Below are 18,119 nucleotides of genomic sequence, written 5' to 3'. Positions count from 1 at the left end.
ATGTATTTAATGATTTTCCACATACAAATGAAGGGAACATAAAATATTTTATGTCAAAATTCAACATTAGCTAAAAAAGTTAAAATTAATATTTAAAAACATGTAAAAAAATCAATAGTGGAACTACAATAAAAAGCTGTTCAGTCCCATTTTCTGTGACATTATACTTGAAATTCCATCACACACACACAAATGTATGTAATCTTCAATTAGCTAAAAAGATATTGATCTAGTGCAAGATACATTTTAAACTTGCATACTGTTGTTCTATATGATGGAGATTAACTCACATTTGGAAAGAGCCTTCACATTTTATTTTTATTTCCTGAATAATTACTGTACCAGCCACCAAGGCGCTTTTTCCACCACTAATACATATATATTTAGCAGTTTAAGTGACTCTAAAAATGCCATTATAAGGTTTTAATCATCATTATTTCTCAATGCTTCCCTATCAGTTGTACACAGTTTACAAGTGAAAAGATGTATTTTCTAACTGCCAGCCCTGAAAACTCTTGCTGGACTCCCATCAGTCCATCTGTATTCTTTCCTTCTCACACATCAAGCCCAGTAATAATGGTTCTGCAGATTAAACCAGGCCTCAGTTACACTGAGTAACCAATTTTAAATTAGTAATTCTGATGATAATGCACCAGAAGAAACGGAATCCAGCTAATCCCCAAGATGAGTTGGCTCTGACGGGCTAACAAACAAAAAGCAGTAAAACTTATTTGTCATTTGGGATAGCATTCTGAATACACACAGGGAACGAATCTGCTGTTATTTTTACCTAGTCAGGTTTCAGAGTACAGCTGCACTGCAGGTTAGTTTGCAGTTGCAGTACAAAAAAGTCACTTGATCAGTTCTGGTTATCTCTTGATTCTATCAAGTAAACGACTGGAGCTGTGGTAGCATGCCCACCAACTCAGTTTCATATAATGTAAAGCAAAAAGTTAAGATCAATTAATTTAGATACAAGATACTTTATGTCTTAAGTTTCCCCCCCTCTGTTGAAGAATTAGCAATGGTCCAAGACAATAGAAATCCATGGATTTAAGTTGCGTTGTAAGTTTTGTCATCTTTTGCAGAAAGAAGATTCTAGCCCTTCTGGTTGCAGAGATAGCCTTGAGAGCATTAACTAATTTGCTTTATCAATACAACTTCAAGTCTGCAACCAGACGGGAATGAAACATAGCACCAAAGGAAAGGCAGCATTCTTTATTTCATCTTAATGAAGCATTTTAACCCCAATTACAAAAGTTTAAATGCAACATCCTTAATTACTTCACTGTTGATCCTCCTGCCTGAAATATCCAGCTAATGAATTTATCCCCTGTACCTGAATGTATTTATCAAACACTAACTTTACATTCATTTGAAATAGAGAAGGGTGCAAACACTGACTAGCAAAGTCAACAAGGTAATCTTTCAAATATTCTGATAAGGCTCACAATGTTTCTTGTGACACATGACAAAATTAATATTCATATTCCTGCCAAATACGGTGTTGAATGACCACTTCAGCTTGCAGGATACTATGGGGTTCTCTATCAAACTTGGCCTGAGAGCCTCTATTTTGGTAATTTAATTTAACACGCTAATACATATTTTAAGAAAATGCTTATTGTTCTTAGTAAATATTATACAACAATGTAAAAGTTGGGCCAAGTTAGATAGAAAATGTGGACTCTCTAGACCCTACCCACAGTAAGTTGAATAAATTTTTAACTAGAATTCCTCACATTTCTACTGTCCCTGATCACAGTACCTTCAATGAATTATCTTGAACAGAAATAAATAGATTTTCACATCAGCAATTAACAACCCTAAAAGTGAAATCAGATATACTTTTCTCATTTTTCTTTTTCACAGCATCTAAGTTCTCCTGAGTTACAGGCAGTGGGGTTATGACAGCTGACCACAGTCAGTAATGACAATCTTTTTTGAGGTCTTTCCATTCTTGGAGCCAAAGCTCTCGATTTTTTTCACAACTTCCATTCCTTCCTTTACATGGCCAAACACAACATGTTTTCCATCTAGCCTGTAATAAATAATAAATAAGTGTAAGTAAAAGCAATATTAAACTAAATACACACTGAAAGTAAGGGGGGGTGCTGAATATGAATGCATATTCAGACTAGCTGATGACATTCTGACCAACTCTAGTTACCGAAAAAGTAAAATACAATACAGCTTTAGGACCTGATCCTACAGGACCTTCCCTCACATGAATAAAAGTTAGCAGCATAATGACCTTATCTTGCGTAGTGCCCATTACTTAAAAACGTAAAGCACGTCAGGTTGCAAGCCTTAAGTACCAATAGCAGAGGGAGATGGATATAGAAGGGAACTGGTATAGTTGGGGAGGGTGGGCAAGGAGAATGTCTTAAAATATTGGAGCAAAACATACTGACACAATGAGGCAGAGAACTACAGAAAATGTGTTCCAGATGGCAGGAGCAGTAGAGAGGGATATCTGAACAAAGGCTGTTCTAAGCGGGGCTAATCCAAAGCTCACTGAAGCTCAAGACATCTCTCTTGAGTACAATTCAATCTGGATCAGGCCTTTAGGGACAGTAGGGCAGTATGATGTCTAGTGAACCAAACAGGTCTGGGAGACTGGAGGCCCTAGGATTGACCAAATCACTTAACCTTTCTATCTCCACTTGTCAGTAAGCATTCTATACATCATTCTATACAGTGAGAATTTGTTCATGGAATCTTTTTCCATGGAGGGGAGGGGAAAGCATAGATTGCATTCATTACTGTCCTGCAGTTTTGTAGGATGTCTCAATACACTTACAAGATTGTTATTTAATTATGTGGCAGGGGTGGGAGGGGAAGATGCATGAACCTTCAGCTAACCAAGGTTTTAGATTTTCTAACTCACATAATGCTTAGTGAAATAGTCCCAGAGTCCAGAATCACTTGTGATTTCTTTACAAGTTAAAAAAAGTAAGCTTTTTAAACATGCAATGGAGAGCAGTCCTCCACCCATGTTCAACCCATTAACTTATGTTTAGAGCTTCTGTCTCTAACAGAATATTTCCTAGGAAGTGATGGAGAAATTTAAGGTCACAACTCACAAGGTAAATATTTGGTTAAGGCTGACTCTTTTCTTAATTGCCACTCCTGACCTATGGCTTCACCCTGCTCTACCAATGCTAATCATTTTTGGACTTGGAAAAAGCAAAGGCTTGTTCCAGCAATGAGGGAGGTATTGCTGAAGTATGCTGGAAACAGCAGGAGGTACACTACTGCATCCAAAGAAAATAATAAAAATCAACATGATGCCTTCATTTTATAATAGAAAAAAACCCATCTTATTGGACCCCATTCAAATGCACAGAGCAACATCAACTGTTTGATTTATCTCCCTTATGTCTTCAGTTTCCTCCAACCTCCCCAAATCATAGAATCCTAGAAGATTAGGGTTGGAAGAGATCTCAGGCGGTCATCTACTCCAACTTTCTGCTCAAAGCAGAACCAGCACCAACTAAATCATCCCAGCCAGGGTTTTGTCAAGCCAGGCCTTAAAAACCTCTATGGATGGAGATTCCACCACCTCCTTAGGTAACCCATTCCAGTGCTTCACCACCCTCCTAATGAAATAGTGTTTCCTAATATCCAACCTAGATCTCCTTCACTGCAACTTGAGACCATTGCTCCTTGTTCTGTCATCTGCCACCACTGTGAACAGCCGAGCTCCATCCTCTTTGGAACCCCACTTCAGGTAGTTGAAGGCTGCTATCAAATCCCCCCTCACTCTTCTCTTCTGCAGACTAAACAAGACCAGTTCCCTCAGCCTCTCCTTGCAAGTCATGTGCCCCAGCCCCCTAATCATTTTCGTTGTCCTCCGCTGGACTCTCTCTCCAATTTGTCCACAGCCTTTCTGTAGTGGAGGGCCCAAAACTGGACGCAATACTCCAGATGTGGCCTCACCAGTGCCGAATAGAGGGGAATAATCAGCTCCCTTGATCTGCTGGCAATGCTCCTACTAATGAGGCCCAATATGAAGCCCCTTAGCCTTCTTGGCAACGAGGGCACACTGCTGACTCATATCCAGCTTCTCGTCCACTGTAATCCCCAGGTCCTTTTCTGGGGAACTGCTAGGCTTGTAATAACAAAGCAATTAATGTAGATACATTTTTAAAAACTGCAGACCCATGGGTTAAGTGTTACCACATGTATTTCTACGGAAAACTTACCAGTCAGTTTTGGCAGTGCAAATGAAGAACTGAGACCCATTTGTATTGGGTCCTGCATTGGCCATTGAGAGTATACCTGCAAAAACATGAACGTTTTAGCGATGTATTCATCTGAAAAATGTGCTGCAGAGAAAATGCACTTTTCCTTTGCATACGTAAGGCTAGTAGAGATGCGGAATAGGGGAGAGGCATGTTGCTTCAACCTGACTGCTAATGTCCCACCCTTTCCTTTGCCTGTTCTCTGTCTCCTCCAGCAATGGTAGTATGGTGCTAGTTCATCTGCCATTCGGACCCTGAAGGTGGCTCCTACCTTGTAACGTCTATTGTGCCTTGCACGTAAATAGGGAAAACCAACACCAACTTGGTCCCCATGATAAATGGAATGGTCTGGTCTGATAGGAAATGTATTTGCAATTCTAACATAAGTGTATGTTCCTAGATGACTGGGTTCTCCCCCGCCACCCCCACATCCACCTGCTCTTTCGGCTATAGTTGGTTATAATTGGTCTGTTGGTATAACTGATCTTTTGGCTAAAAGCTTGTGTGCTCCCTTCCACACCATCTAGCCAGTGGACAGCCAACACCATGGTGACCAGTCAGATAGACTCATGACCACTTCATTTCACTCTGAGTAAAAATTCAAGTCAGGAGATTCACAAAACAGAAAACTTAGCCAAATTCCATTCCATCACAAAAAGAGTTGTTCCACATTTGGGAGTTTGTAAACATAAAACAGAACATAATCATGTTAGGCTATGATAATTTGCATAGCAGGCACTTAAAGCAAACTGTAAGCAATAGGTGTGATGATCTGACTGTCACCCATCAGAGGCGGTCTACATGATCACTGTATACTAGCACAGTTACTGAACTAGTAACACCTCACCACTTCGACACCACCCCAATGACCTTTTTGTAACGATCAAGTACCTCACCCACCTCAAATATGTGCTCCTTAAAATGACATTTTCTACAGGTAACAATCATTATAGGTTACTCAGCAGAAGGGAAAAAGAATAAGTTTATTTACCAGGTCCAACATGCTTAAGTATGAAATTTTCATCTGGAAATCGACTGCCATAAATGGATTTTCCTCCTGTGCCATTGTGGTTGGTAAAGTCCCCAGCCTGAAACACAAGTGGTTTTTAACTTTACTAAGGTACAGGTTGCATTTTTTACTAGAATGGGTGCTATTAAAAATATACCCACTTTTGTAATTAAAATTTACATGGACTATACGGGCCCAAAGGAGTTAATATGACCCTGTCACCATCCAACATTAGACAACATTAAGCAAGGTTCAGGCTTTGGTATACAGAGACCTCATCCTGCTTAGTACCACAGCAAACATGATTAAAAATTTTAAAGCTTTTATTAACGATATAGAAATAAAGGAAAAACAGTTAATACTTTATATTTCAAATGTGTTAAGTTGCGCTTTCATTTTAACATCTTTGTTCCCTTTAGCTGTAGAGAGTCCTTAAAGGGAAAAAACCAAAACCATCGTTCGACAGTTTTTTAGATGGTATTAAAGATGGAAATAACTGTTCTTTTTGGGGAAAAAGAAGTTAATTGAGATAGGCTTGTGTGGTTTTTGTTAAAATCCCAGTCTTGTTTCCTAGAAGACAAAATAAGAAACACAAGACGGAAGAGAAAAGAATAGCAAAGATAGAAAATACAACTTCTGTCTTGGGTGGGTCAATGTTTACTTGCTACCTCACTGCTGGAAAAACAAATACATGGCACTTGGTCTTATTAGCCACTCTGGAACCTGGGAAACTCATGCCAGCATTGACCCTTATTAAACAGAAGGTAAAAAGAGAGAGTTAGGAAAGAGAAGAAATAAACTGGGGAAGAAAAAGGACATGTGTGAGAGTGGGGATCGGTGACAAAGTCTCACATCCCAGTTAGCCATCTTCAGTGGCTCTGGCTATGTCATCTGGGTCCCCCTCCCTCCGGCTTGGTCTGGTCAGGATTAGGATGATGAAGGCTCAGTGATGTGGTGGATCCCAGAGTACCAGGAAACGATGGGGGTGGCAGCAAGGATCATATACCTTGCTCCTGTCCTGTCTGCCCATTTCTCAGTCAGCAGTTGTCAGACAGCTGCTTCTGATAATTTCCCCCCAAAAGTCTTATCATTTGTTATAGGTTCCTGTAACAATTTTATAAACTTGCACTCACTTTTTCCAGTTGAGTTCACAATTAGGATAACTTTGCAGGAAAGAAGGTCGCCAATGGATATTTTATTCACCACTCCAATACAGAGGTACTGAAGATTCACCTGGTGATTATGCAGTATTGGCAGACTTCCTACCCTCAATGGAAGAGATTCAGATACTGTGGGAGTCTTAATCCAAACATTTTGCTTTTGTAGTTTTAAATTTGGAAAGATGATCTGATTCTAGTCACACTTGGAGCTGAATGCGAGTTTTCGTAGCGACAGCAGGATCAGGCCCCCAATAGCTTCTCTTTTACAGGACAAAAATTGTTAGGCAATTAATCCTAATTCATAGGATCACCTGACGTGTCATCTACCTGACTTGTTTTATCTGCCTTGTAATTACCATAGTCTGAACGTTCAAGACACAGACTGAGACTTCTTATGTATGTACAGTGCCAAGCACACTGCTGCAAACGAAAGCTAATCCTTGCAAACAGAAGGTTAGGAACTATTAGGAAAGGGATAGAAAATAAGTCAGAAAATATAATGCCACTGTATAAATCCATGGTGCGCCAACACCTTGAATACTGTGTCCCGTACTTTAAAACCCATCTCAAAAAGGATATGATATACTGGACAAGGTTCAGAGAAGGGCAAAAAGATGATCAAGGGTATGGAACAGCTTCCATATAAGCAGAGACTTAAAAAGATTAGAGCACTTCAGCTTAGAAGAGGGATGACTAAGGGGGGATATGATAGGGGTCTATAAAATTATGGAAAGTGTGGAAAAAGTGAATAGAGAAGTGTTATTTACTGGGGTCACCTGATAAAATTAAAAGGTGGCAGGTAGAATACAAGTAAGAGGAGGTACTTTTTTACACAACAAAAAACTAACCCATAGAACTCATTGCCACAGGATGTTGTGATGGCCATAAGTATAACTGGGTTCAAAAAAGGATTGGAAAAGTTCATGGAGAAATAGGTCCATCAATTGCTATTAGCCAAGATGGTCAGATGCCACTCCATGCTTGGGGCAGGTCTAAAACCTCTGACTACCAGAAGCTGGGAGTGGAAGACAGGGGTAGATCACTTTATAATTGCTCTGCAAATCTCCCCTAAAGCTCTGGCACAGGACACTATTGGAGACATAATACTGGGCAAGACAGACCATAGTCTAACCCAGTATGGTAGCTCTTATGTTCTTTGGAATCATAAGATATTGTCAGGTTTCAGAGTAACAGCCGTGTTAGTCTGTATCCGCAAAAAGAAGAACAGGAGTACTTGTGGCACCTTAGAGACTAACAAATTTATTAGAGCATAAGCTTTCGTGGACTACAGCCCACTTCTTATGCATCCGAAGAAGTGGGCTGTAGTCCACGAAAGCTTATGCTCTAATAAATTTGTTAGTCTCTAAGGTGCCACAAGTACTCCTGTTCTTTTTATAAGATATTGTGTATGACATTCACATTTTCAAGATTGCCTTGAGCAGCCCAAAGTTGTGCTTTACATAATAGTGTGGCAATTCTTGTGTAATCCCAGAAGCATGCTTTACGTGCTGTGTATCATCAAGTGGCATTTGAATTGCAAAGTAAAGTACATGGCAACCTTTAATTAGGTGTATTCGTCAGGCTGCATCACACTAACACTGCACCTCCTACAAGTGGAATGGCCTTCACTATTTCCACCAACTTTAGAATGTTAAAAGGAAAATTGTCCTAGAATTATTATATCGGCCTTGAAGCGTATAGCAGCAGTTACACATCTGTAACAAATACAGAGCACTTTACAAACAGTAACTCATCATCTCAACACTTCTGAGAGACAGGCAACTAATTTTCCTGTTTTACAAATGGGCAAACAGAGGCAATAGGGACTATATGATTTGGATAGAACTATGTTAAGTTAGTGGTGGAGCAGCAATCAATATTTTCAAGTTCCTGACCCCAGGTCACAGTCTAGACCTTGCTTCTTCACCACCACCAAAAGATCCAACATGTATTTTCAAAAAAAAAGGTCAGTCTACTGCAGCATATTTGTCCACTTTCTCTTATCAAAAGTAGGACAACATAAGAACATTTGCTTTTTGGTATTTTTTAAATTTTAAATGCAGTTTTTTGCTCAAGATGCAAGTGCCTTCAAGGTTATCAATTAATAACAGCAATTATTTACATGTTTATAAAGCCTTTCACCTCAAATAAATCAAAGCCATTCAAAAACTCTATAAATACACTACTGTTGAAATGCAGCCTTCAGTTGGGTGAGAGAAAGCAACCAATTATCCAGTACACTGCAGCAATTGTGGGTGGGGGGAATTTTGTCCAAGTGCAATGGAACAAACCCCTACTGTCATGCACAGCATCATGGAATGTTAATACAGCATCCATACAAAACAGATAAATTAATCACCTATCTTCCAAAAGCATATATACACTTTATTTTGAACAGAATCACAGTCATGTTTGTGTACACTTTGTAGCACTTTAGAATGATTCAGTCTTCAAATTAGAAGTAATTGCCACATTCAAAATCTCTTAAGACACCAAGTATTCTTTTAGTGAGTTAGCCTATTTACTTGGAAAACACAGTAGGTGTTCTTTTTTCCCCAGGTGAGGTGTTCATAGGAAGCCTCTGATTGTTTTCTTTTAAATGCCTATATCTCAACAGCAAATATAACAAGATGTCAGCAAAGAAAGAACTGATACATTGTTCTCTTATCTCGTATGTGCTACTTTACACTGATTATAATTCTACACACAGACTGTTTTCCTAACCAAGAGCCATTTTACTGAGCACGTCACTTGTTAAGATACATCACTACACAAAAGCACAGCTCCCGAAGTCAGGATTTCTAAAGCAGTCTGAGCGGCATTTGCATTTAGTTGTACAAACCCATGTGCTACACAACAGCCATAGCAACAGGATCAGAAATGCAAGGCACATTGTCATATCTTCCTTTTGCTGTTAAGAGGTTACACAGCAAAACTATTTAAGTTAAACTTCTGTTCTAATGCAAATAAAAATCATTCTTAACTAGATATCAGAATTCAGCATAATAGATCCGTTATAATAGGTTTCCCAAAATAAAAGTTGGTAAAAATACTAAAGGTTACATTACCTGGCACATAAATAAAGGAATCACTCTGTGAAAGGTGGATCCTTTATACCCGAAACCCTTTTCACCGGTACAAAGAGCTCTGAAATTTTCTGGTAAAACAAAAACATATATGAACTACTATCATGTAACATCAGCATTATACAGTACCCTACAACCAAATTAAAATAAACTGGCAGGTAATTTAGGTCCCACCATCAGTGTTTTTTAAAAAACGTTTAACGCACATTCTTTAAAAAAGAATAGTGCCCAACAGGAATATAAAGTCCTATTAATTTTTTTTAATTCTTCTATTGTTCATGCTTGAGAGATTTGTATTAGTGAAAGATGCTTATGAGAGAGTTTTGATGAAAGACAGTTTGTTTACCCCCCACTACTGTGCAGTATTATAGGTAGCTGCAATGCAAGGTTTCTCATTTCACTTGCACTCTTTTGGCCTGGTCTACACTACAGCTAAGTGCCTCTCCCCTGACTGCAGCCCTGAGCCCCCTTTCCCTCCGTCCCCCAGCCCAGGTGCTGCTGAAGGTAGAGAAAGCTGGGGGGGAGGGGGAAGTCCTTTCTCCCCACTGTAGCCCCCAGGCAGCCTGCACTCCAAACCCTTCATCCCCAGCCCCACCCCAGAGCCCGCACCCGAAGCCAAAGCCCTCAAACCTCCACACCCCAATCCTCTGCCCCAGCCCTGAGTCCCCCTCCCACACTCCAAATCCCTCAGCCCCCACACCCACCACATGAATTTTGTTATGTGCACCAATTCATTCCACATATGTGTGGGAAAAATTAGAGGGAGCACTGCACTACAGATAGGTCGACGGAAAGCAGCTTACTTCAACCTAACTCTGTAAGCATCTAAACTAAAACGTAGCTCCCACCGATGTAACTCGCCAACTACAGTGACTTAACTCCACATCCGTGAGAGGTGTAGAGCTTAGGTCTACATAGTTAGGCCGATGCAGTGTCAGTGCAGACACTGTGTTGCTTACAAGTATCGGGGGTAGCCGTGTTAGTCTGTATCTACAAAAAACAACAAGGAGTCTGGTGGCACCTTTGCATCCGAAGAAGTGAGGTTTTTACCCACGAAAGCTTATGCCCAAATAAATCTATTAGTTTTAAGGTGCCACCAGACTCCTTGTTGTTTGTGTTGCTTACATCAACTGTGGCTGCCTTTCAGAAGCCATCCCACAATGCCCCACACTGACAGTTAAATCAGTGCAAGGGGTCCTGGTGAGGACACGCACTGCTGGCACAAGGAGAGTAATTTGGGCATGCAAAAGCAATTCAATCACTGAGGTGGCTGTACATCAAAATTAGGTCAACTTAATTTTGTAGTCTAGATTTGCCCTTAATCTCAGTTTGAAATAACACCTCTACGAGTGAGATTTCAGTCTCCATGCCTTTTAAACCTTTGCTCTTGCTACCAGTTGTGAAAGTAGTATTTTTCCCCAGGGATATTGGTCTACTAGAAAGTAGACCAAGACAACCAACTCAGACTAAGGTCAGAAGGAACCATCATGATCATCCAGTCTGACCTCCTACACACAGCAGGTCACAGATTCTTATCCTCCCAGTCCTGTAACAGACCTATAACCTCTGGCTGAGTTACTGAAGTCCTCAAATCATACTTTAAAGACTTCAAGTTCACTTGGGTCATCGAAGAGCCCTCAAAGAAAAACTTTTGATCACTATCAGGGTAGGAGGATTGAAACCAGCTTAGAGGTGAAAGGGAAAAAGTCTATATCCCCATTACCAATCTCCCAAACCACACCATCCCCACTCCACAATTCCTCCAGTTTGCTGTTGCTTTGGATTTCAGTGAAAGAAGTGCATGGGATTTTTTTGGTTAAACATTTTTGTCCAGCGTTGGTAACCAAAACACATCACTACCTTGCCTGTGCACAAAAGTTAACCCAACTGTGTCGGGGGGGGGGGGGGGGGGAGGGGGGAAATCAGAAAAATTTGTGACGAAACATGCATTATATTTTCCAACCAACTATTGAGCTAGTTAAAGTTTCTCTAAAGCTTTAATTTTGCATGAAACTGGAGGGAAAAATGCATCCTCCCGCCCCGCCCCCCAAATCTAACCTAAACCTTAAAATCACAAAGTATGAAACTTTCAAGACACTTTCTTACCAGCTGTCTTTGGAACCACATCAGCTTTCAGCTGTTAAAAAGAGAGAGAAAAAGCACAAAAAGTCAGCTTTTACATAACAAAATAGACACATGAAAAAAGTTGAAAAGATACCTACATCTGTTTCATGAACTAAGCCAATGCAAGGAGGGGGAGACCTGTACTAAGGATGACCTTTTATTATACAATAAGCCACCCCATGTCCTAAACAACCATTTTAACATAGCCTAATAGTTTCTACAATAATGTGGTTTGACCTGTAATTAAAGACCACCTCTTCGAAGCAACTATTTTTTGTTGGGCCTGTGGTCAGTCATTTAAGACTGATTCATGTTGTATTGTTAATTATAGTTCTTAAATACAACTGCAAATTCAGGAAGAATTTGAAATTTGACTGGAAACACTCCGGATCACTGACCAAAACTATTTTGGACTATCATTGCAATTAAATTACTTCCAGCAGAGACCAAACTTTGAAGCCTGCTTAAAAATAGTTATATTAGGGAAACTGAGGTAGCAGGAACAGAAAGAAGAGCAGACGTTGCACACCTAAAATTAATTCCCAAAGTCACACACTGGCAAATTAATAAGTCTTCATTTCTAAAGATTTCACAGGAAGTACTTTTGTAGACAATACAAAACTCGTCATAACAGCCAGCATGGATTTTTTAAGACTAGTGACCATCTGCAAAAAATGTACATGATTGTTCTCAAGTACATATTGTCCCTCAATCAACTTAGACCCCAAATTAGAGCAGAGACAGATATCCTTGTGAAGATGCAGGCGTTGCCAGATCCACGAAGGGTACGTATCGGATCTGCAAGTGCAATGGCAGTTATCTTGGCTGACACACCAGGACTGAACTGGGAGCCTCCAGAGCTAAAAGCATGACCAAAGCTCTCTAGCTGGGGCTTTAACAGACTCATATCCTCTGCAGTTCAGCACAGAGGGGACCCTGTAGTATGTTCTCAACAGTTACTCACAAGGATAACACTATTGCCACATAAGTACAGTCACTGAAAGACCATGCAACCATGAACATCATGCTACAGCCAAGCATGCAGACTTCCTCCTGTTGCCTTAACATTCAGTCCCAAGAAGGTGCTATCTTTATAAGCCCATCCAGTTTATAGGAATGATTTTATGATACCAAAGAGAAGACTATCTGGTAATGAACTACTTGCACAATGGTATTTTTACCAGAAGTCCCTCTAGTCAAGACAATGTGAAGATTATTTGGTTTTGGTTAGTTTTCACAGCAATACTTTCAACAAAGGTTTTGGCCACATGGAAACCCTTCTCTGAGGGAGCATTTGAGCCCTCATGTGCTACATCAAAAGAAACCTATGGATGGGTGGGCAAGAAAGAAGCTGTGATGAACTTTCTATCAATATCAAATCAGAATGGAACATGACAGTCTTTCTTGTCTTCATATTCTGAAGCATAAACATTTCAGTCCTTCTCCTACGCAATGTGTTCACAAACAGGTACTAATGATATAAGTGATGCATCACTACTATAGATTCAGTATTTGTCATGACTATCACAGGAGTAATACGTGCCATGATTTTTCTGTTTCTATAGCTTTACTGGCAAAGATTTTTCAGTATCTGTGAATTATTATGACCTAGCAAGCAACCACTTGCATGGTTGAGTGGATGTGAAAGACAGCAGCTGCCCTAACTTGTAGAGTGTGATCCTGCAGGATCCTAATGCAAAGCGTAGGAACTGGGACAACACCTCCAGGAAACAAGACAAGGAACCAGAATAGTAAACGCCATTTCCTTAACCAGAGTACAAAACACACAAAATAAAGGAAAAACAGGCAACCCTAAAACTTTATGGAAGTATTTTTAACAAATAAAGCAGCTGAAAACTCAGAAGCCTATGAGAAAGAAAGAGACAATAGATAGCTACAGACCCAAAAGTCTCAAGTGCGTTTACATAAGCTATACTAAAGACTGCAGCTGGAAAGGCAGTTTTGGACAACTGAAAGAGTTTCTGGTGTTTTATTATTTTGAAAACACTTTGCTTACTCTATGCAATTTAAGCATAATTTTCTAGATACATATTTTGTTTTTAATCAATTTAAAAATTCAGAATTTTTCTTCAAAGCATTTTAGTCCAAACTTGCCTCTTAGTACAAAGATTAACAGTTGAATCAAACCAGTATTACTCATTTCTCTCCATTTCTAGATGCATTATTTAACTTCTCAACAGAAATTGTGGGGACATAACCCAACAGAAAGCTGAGAAAGCAAAAATAGATGGATCATTTTCTGTGTGTATTACAGACATACTCATTCCCAGGACCTTTCATAATTGTCCATCTCTCCACAATTTCTATGACTCTTTTACAGGTAATTTTCATACTTCACCTTAACAAAGAAGCCAGCCTTAACAAAGCTCTTTAGCTGAAAGAAGACAAACACCACATATAATGCCAGAAGCCTACCACTGAAAAGTTCTCAAAACTGCCCTATCAGATCCTGAGGAAGTTAAATAATAATAGCCACATACAGGAAGTGGGCGGTTTCACTTTCATAATGAAAATTAAGCTTAAGAAATAGGATTTTGGGAGGAGTGGGAGATAAAATAAGAGGATCCAAAGTCTGTGGAAGTTACAAAAACTGTACAGCTTGAATTTCAGTAGATTGACTGATTCTACAAAGGAGAATTTTACAGTCTTAAGTACTCCATTGTATCAGTATTTATGTACTTTCATAGCTGAGTTCCTGAAGACAGAGCAACAGTTCATTGAGCGCTCAATATGTACCCAAACACCAGCTGGGGGTTTTGCTGTTTGAGTTTGGCTAGGGAGAATATACTTGCAACACCCTACTCAGTAACATTTCCTGTTTGAACGTTTTGGTGCTCTCCCTTGGTAAATGACAGTTCTGCTGAAGTGGTAAAGTCTGCTCCTCTGCCAATCATGACCTTGCCTGTGTCATTTTCAAAGTCAGGCACTCATCTTCTCTATGACAGGACTTTTTGCCCCCATCTCATCAATTTAGAGTAAATCAACATACAAATAAGTCTGGATATCCAGCCTTGCCTGAGCCACTTTATATACTAGATATTAAACCAATTCCTCCTGGAGTTCCTTCTGGTGCTGCCTAGAACAGGCATTCAGCAGCAGGAGAGGGAGCAGGAGGGAACATATTATATTGAAAGGATGCATGGTCTAGCAATTAAGGCACAGGACTGGGAGTCAGGATATCTGGTGTGCAATCCCAGCTCTGGCCGGACTTACTGTGTGACCTTGGAAAGTGCAAAGTAAATAATAAGAACTCAGCCTGCCAGTGGTCTCTAAAAGGCAGTGATGGGGACTGTCCTGTTGCATAATTTGAAGACAATGTCCCTACTACACACATTCCCTGTGCATGCGAGACACAGGCCTGGCGATTTCAAAGGCGCTCGGGAAGAGTGTTTAGATGGCTATTTGTAAGGCAAATATTCCTGTAGCAGCTGGGCTACGATACAGGTGGTTCAGATCTGGAGCAAACACTATTTCCAGATAACAATCCCTATTGAATCCCGATTCCCAAAGGGCTTTTTACAGCTGCCTCCCCCCGATCTCCTTGGCCAGGCGCAGAGAGGGGGACGCGCTCAGGGAGCAGCCGGAACTCGCCCAAGGTCACACCGCCAGCCAGTAGCGAAGCCAGGAACAACCCCCCGGCGACTCTCTGGATTCCCAGGCTGCTTCGGGCACCGGACACCATCACCCCGAGGTGGGGTCTCCCTCACCCCACGCACCGCCCCAGCCCGCTGCAGGAGCCTGGATCAGAGTTGGGGGCTGCTCCGGCTAACTCCCAGCGTGGGGCCAGTAGAGCCCCGCCGGCCGGGCACAGGGGACCCCGGGGGGAGGGGGGAGCGGCTACCTCCAACACGACGCGCCCCAGGGGCTGGTTGTCGGCTCCCACGTCCAGGTAGACCAGCGGGTTCCGCGGGCTGGCGCTGCTGCAGCCCCGGCTCCAGACGGCCCGCGGGCAGGCGAGCTGCGCCGGGCGCAGCAGGAGCAGGCGGCGGGCGGAGCTCAGCGTGGACATGCTGGCACGGCGGAGCAGTGCGCACGCGGCCGGCTGGCTCTCTGCGCTGCGAAGGGGGGCGGGCGGGGCCGCAAAATACTGTGGGGCTGCTACTGCGGCGCTTTTTATGGCCTCCGCCGGGAGCCTCCGCAGCGCCTCTAGAGGTGGAAAGCGCCAGGAGGCGGCGGCCAGGTGAGGTGTCGCGCGCCAGCTGCCCGGGGCACGGGCCAGGCCGGTGCTGCAGGGAGCCAGATGCAGGGAAGAGGCAGGTAGGAAAAGGCGGGGGCGGGGAACCAGGGAGAGATGGGCAGCTGGGAAAACACTGCTCTTGCCAGTCTGTGACAGCCCTTGCCTTGCTGCCTCAGCACCTGCTTGCCCAGCACGCAGCCTGAACAACAGCCCTGTCCTGGACTGACCCCTGACACCCTGGGCTAGTAACTAATACATGATTCAAACTTGACAGCCCAACTGCTTAGATCTGAGATTCCCACACAGAGGTGTGTGGCAGTCTGGCGCGGGTCCCATGGTGCTGCCTCTGTCTGCCTCCATCTTTCCAACTGTTAAATCACACCAGACAGTTAAAAATACATTAAATACTTTCCTAATGCTACTTTTCTATGGAAGCAATTGCTAGAATTGCCACTGTCTTAGACCTTTGTGACTAGGAAAGAAGGCGGTGATGAGACAATCTAGGTATTGAGGTCTGGGTCATGCTATAAAAAAAAAGTTTGAGAACCTCAGACTAAGACTGTCCGTGTTTTGGAACAAAGACTGTGTCGGTATTCTGTCAGAACTGGGTGTACAACTCAGGGCCATAAACCGACCATAATTCATCTCCGGAAAGAGAACCAGCACCACTTAAAGTGCTCAAACTAGGTTGAGTTTCTGACTGAAATAGGGTTGAGTTTCTGGCTGGTTTCCACATAAAGGGGCATTGCCAAACTGAAATTTAGGGCCTGGTTCTCATTGCCATACACCTTTTTCTTGACCATTTCTGTCATGATCACAGGAGATGTTTAATTTCTTACCATACATACATAACTACATTCTTAAGAGTTGCCACTTTTAGAAGGGTGATTCATCATATTAGTTCAAAAAACTGAATAGCCATCACCATTAAGTGTTAAGAAGGGAATGAATAGACTCTGCCAACTAATACCCCAATTCTGCAATTGATGGCCCACCAACATGCAGGGTCAGGGCCTAAACTAGTTTCGCTGACCCAACATGTTTATAATAATAATTATTTGTAGCATGCCCAAAAGTGGGATACGCCCTCAGCTATTATTTATTTAATTTTTGTTGGCAAACTTCCCCAGGAGGTGCTTTACATTTGACATGCAATGACCAGCTCAAAGACAGGGTACTACTTTCTTCTGAGACTATGCACAAGGGTGAAAGTGGATTTTGAGAGAGTTGGTAATCTACCCACTAAGAGCTAAATAGAAGCCATCAACTAATTTCCCCAGTCCCAGAACAACCATCCAATGAGACACACACTTGGAGCACTAAGATGTGAAATGCAATTAAATTGGTTATTACCACATGCATCGGGTAGTGTGATGAGCCACAAGGTCAGAGAAGAAAAGTAATTAGCTACCCATGGTGTACAGCAACCCTTTACAAATGCATTGACTGGAACATATTATTACCCATTATGAAACAGTATTTATAAATAGAAATAAGTAAAACAGTCACACCCAGGTGTGTAATATGACTCTGACATCACAGACATCCACAGGTGCCCAGGATACTAAAATGCTTTCCTAATCCTATGTAGTTTCCTGTTGTTACCTAAGAGACTATTACAATGATACAGTATGTCATTATACCATATCATGGTGCGCCAGGTTATGCTGGTTTATAAAGGAAAGTTGTGTTTCTGTTTAGTAAGATTAACAATTTACAAAATAACAAAAAGCCACAGTCTGGCAGCTTAGTTGCAGTTCTTCACCCTAAATTAGTAACATTTAGTTCAACAATATTTACTAATACATTACTAACTCTTTTTTAGCAAATTTCAGCCATTATTTTAGAATTATTCCCATTGAGTTTCCGTATTCTGTTCATTTGCCAAAATTTTCAAAATCTCCTGCTACTACAAGCTCTTTTGGGACTCTGTTGTGCTCTGTTGAAATCAAAGGCAACATTTCCAATAATTCTCACTGGTAGCAGGATGCGGCCTTTAGTAAATCATTCCTCCGCTTTCTTTTTCTCTTTTTAAAAACATTACAGTGCAGTTTCTATAAAGGGAAACAGTAATTCTCAGACCTGCTAGAGTTCTTTGAAAAAATGAATAAAGTAACAGCTAAAGATGACTTGATTGACATAATTTACCTGAATTTTCAAAAAGCTGTCAACAAAGTTTCTTTCAAAGTCATTCTGAAGAAAAAGATAACTATGGGATAAATGGCAAGGATACAATATAAAACTATGAAGATTATGAGAAATCCCTTATGAGCACATTTGGTCAAATTCATCCCT

General features: G+C 41.3%; 1 protein-coding gene across 1 annotated transcript; it reads right to left on the bottom strand.

Moving 5' to 3' along the window:
* Positions 1–688: 688 nt before the first annotated feature.
* On the bottom strand, positions 689–15,859 carry PPIF (peptidylprolyl isomerase F). The gene is made up of 6 exons (XM_054034770.1): positions 15,489–15,859; positions 11,609–11,639; positions 9,485–9,573; positions 5,239–5,335; positions 4,209–4,284; positions 689–2,041 (listed from the first exon to the last, which is right to left on the bottom strand). Exons 1-6 carry the CDS (start codon positions 15,654–15,656, stop codon positions 1,906–1,908), a joined length of 597 nt encoding a protein of 198 aa, XP_053890745.1. The 5' UTR covers positions 15,657–15,859; the 3' UTR covers positions 689–1,905.
* Positions 15,860–18,119: the final 2,260 nt, after the last annotated feature.

Source organism: Malaclemys terrapin, chromosome 7 (genome assembly GCF_027887155.1).
Source record: "Malaclemys terrapin pileata isolate rMalTer1 chromosome 7, rMalTer1.hap1, whole genome shotgun sequence".
Taxonomy (NCBI): Eukaryota; Metazoa; Chordata; order Testudines; family Emydidae; genus Malaclemys; species Malaclemys terrapin.
The sequence above is the reverse complement of the archived record's forward strand: the minus strand, read 5'-3'. Positions and strand labels throughout refer to the sequence as shown.

Excerpts from the sequence above, each read along its gene's own strand:
- PPIF (XM_054034770.1), bottom strand. The coding sequence starts at position 15,656 with ATGTCCACGCTGAGCTCCGCCCGCCGCCTGCTCCTGCTGCGCCCGGCG. Across the intron at positions 4,285-5,238 it reads ACTTAAGCATGTTGGACCTG|GTATACTCTCAATGGCCAAT; the intron begins GTAAATAAACTT and ends ATGTTTTTGCAG. Across the intron at positions 2,042-4,208 it reads TGCACTGCCAAAACTGACTG|GCTAGATGGAAAACATGTTG; the intron begins GTAAGTTTTCCG and ends TATTTATTACAG.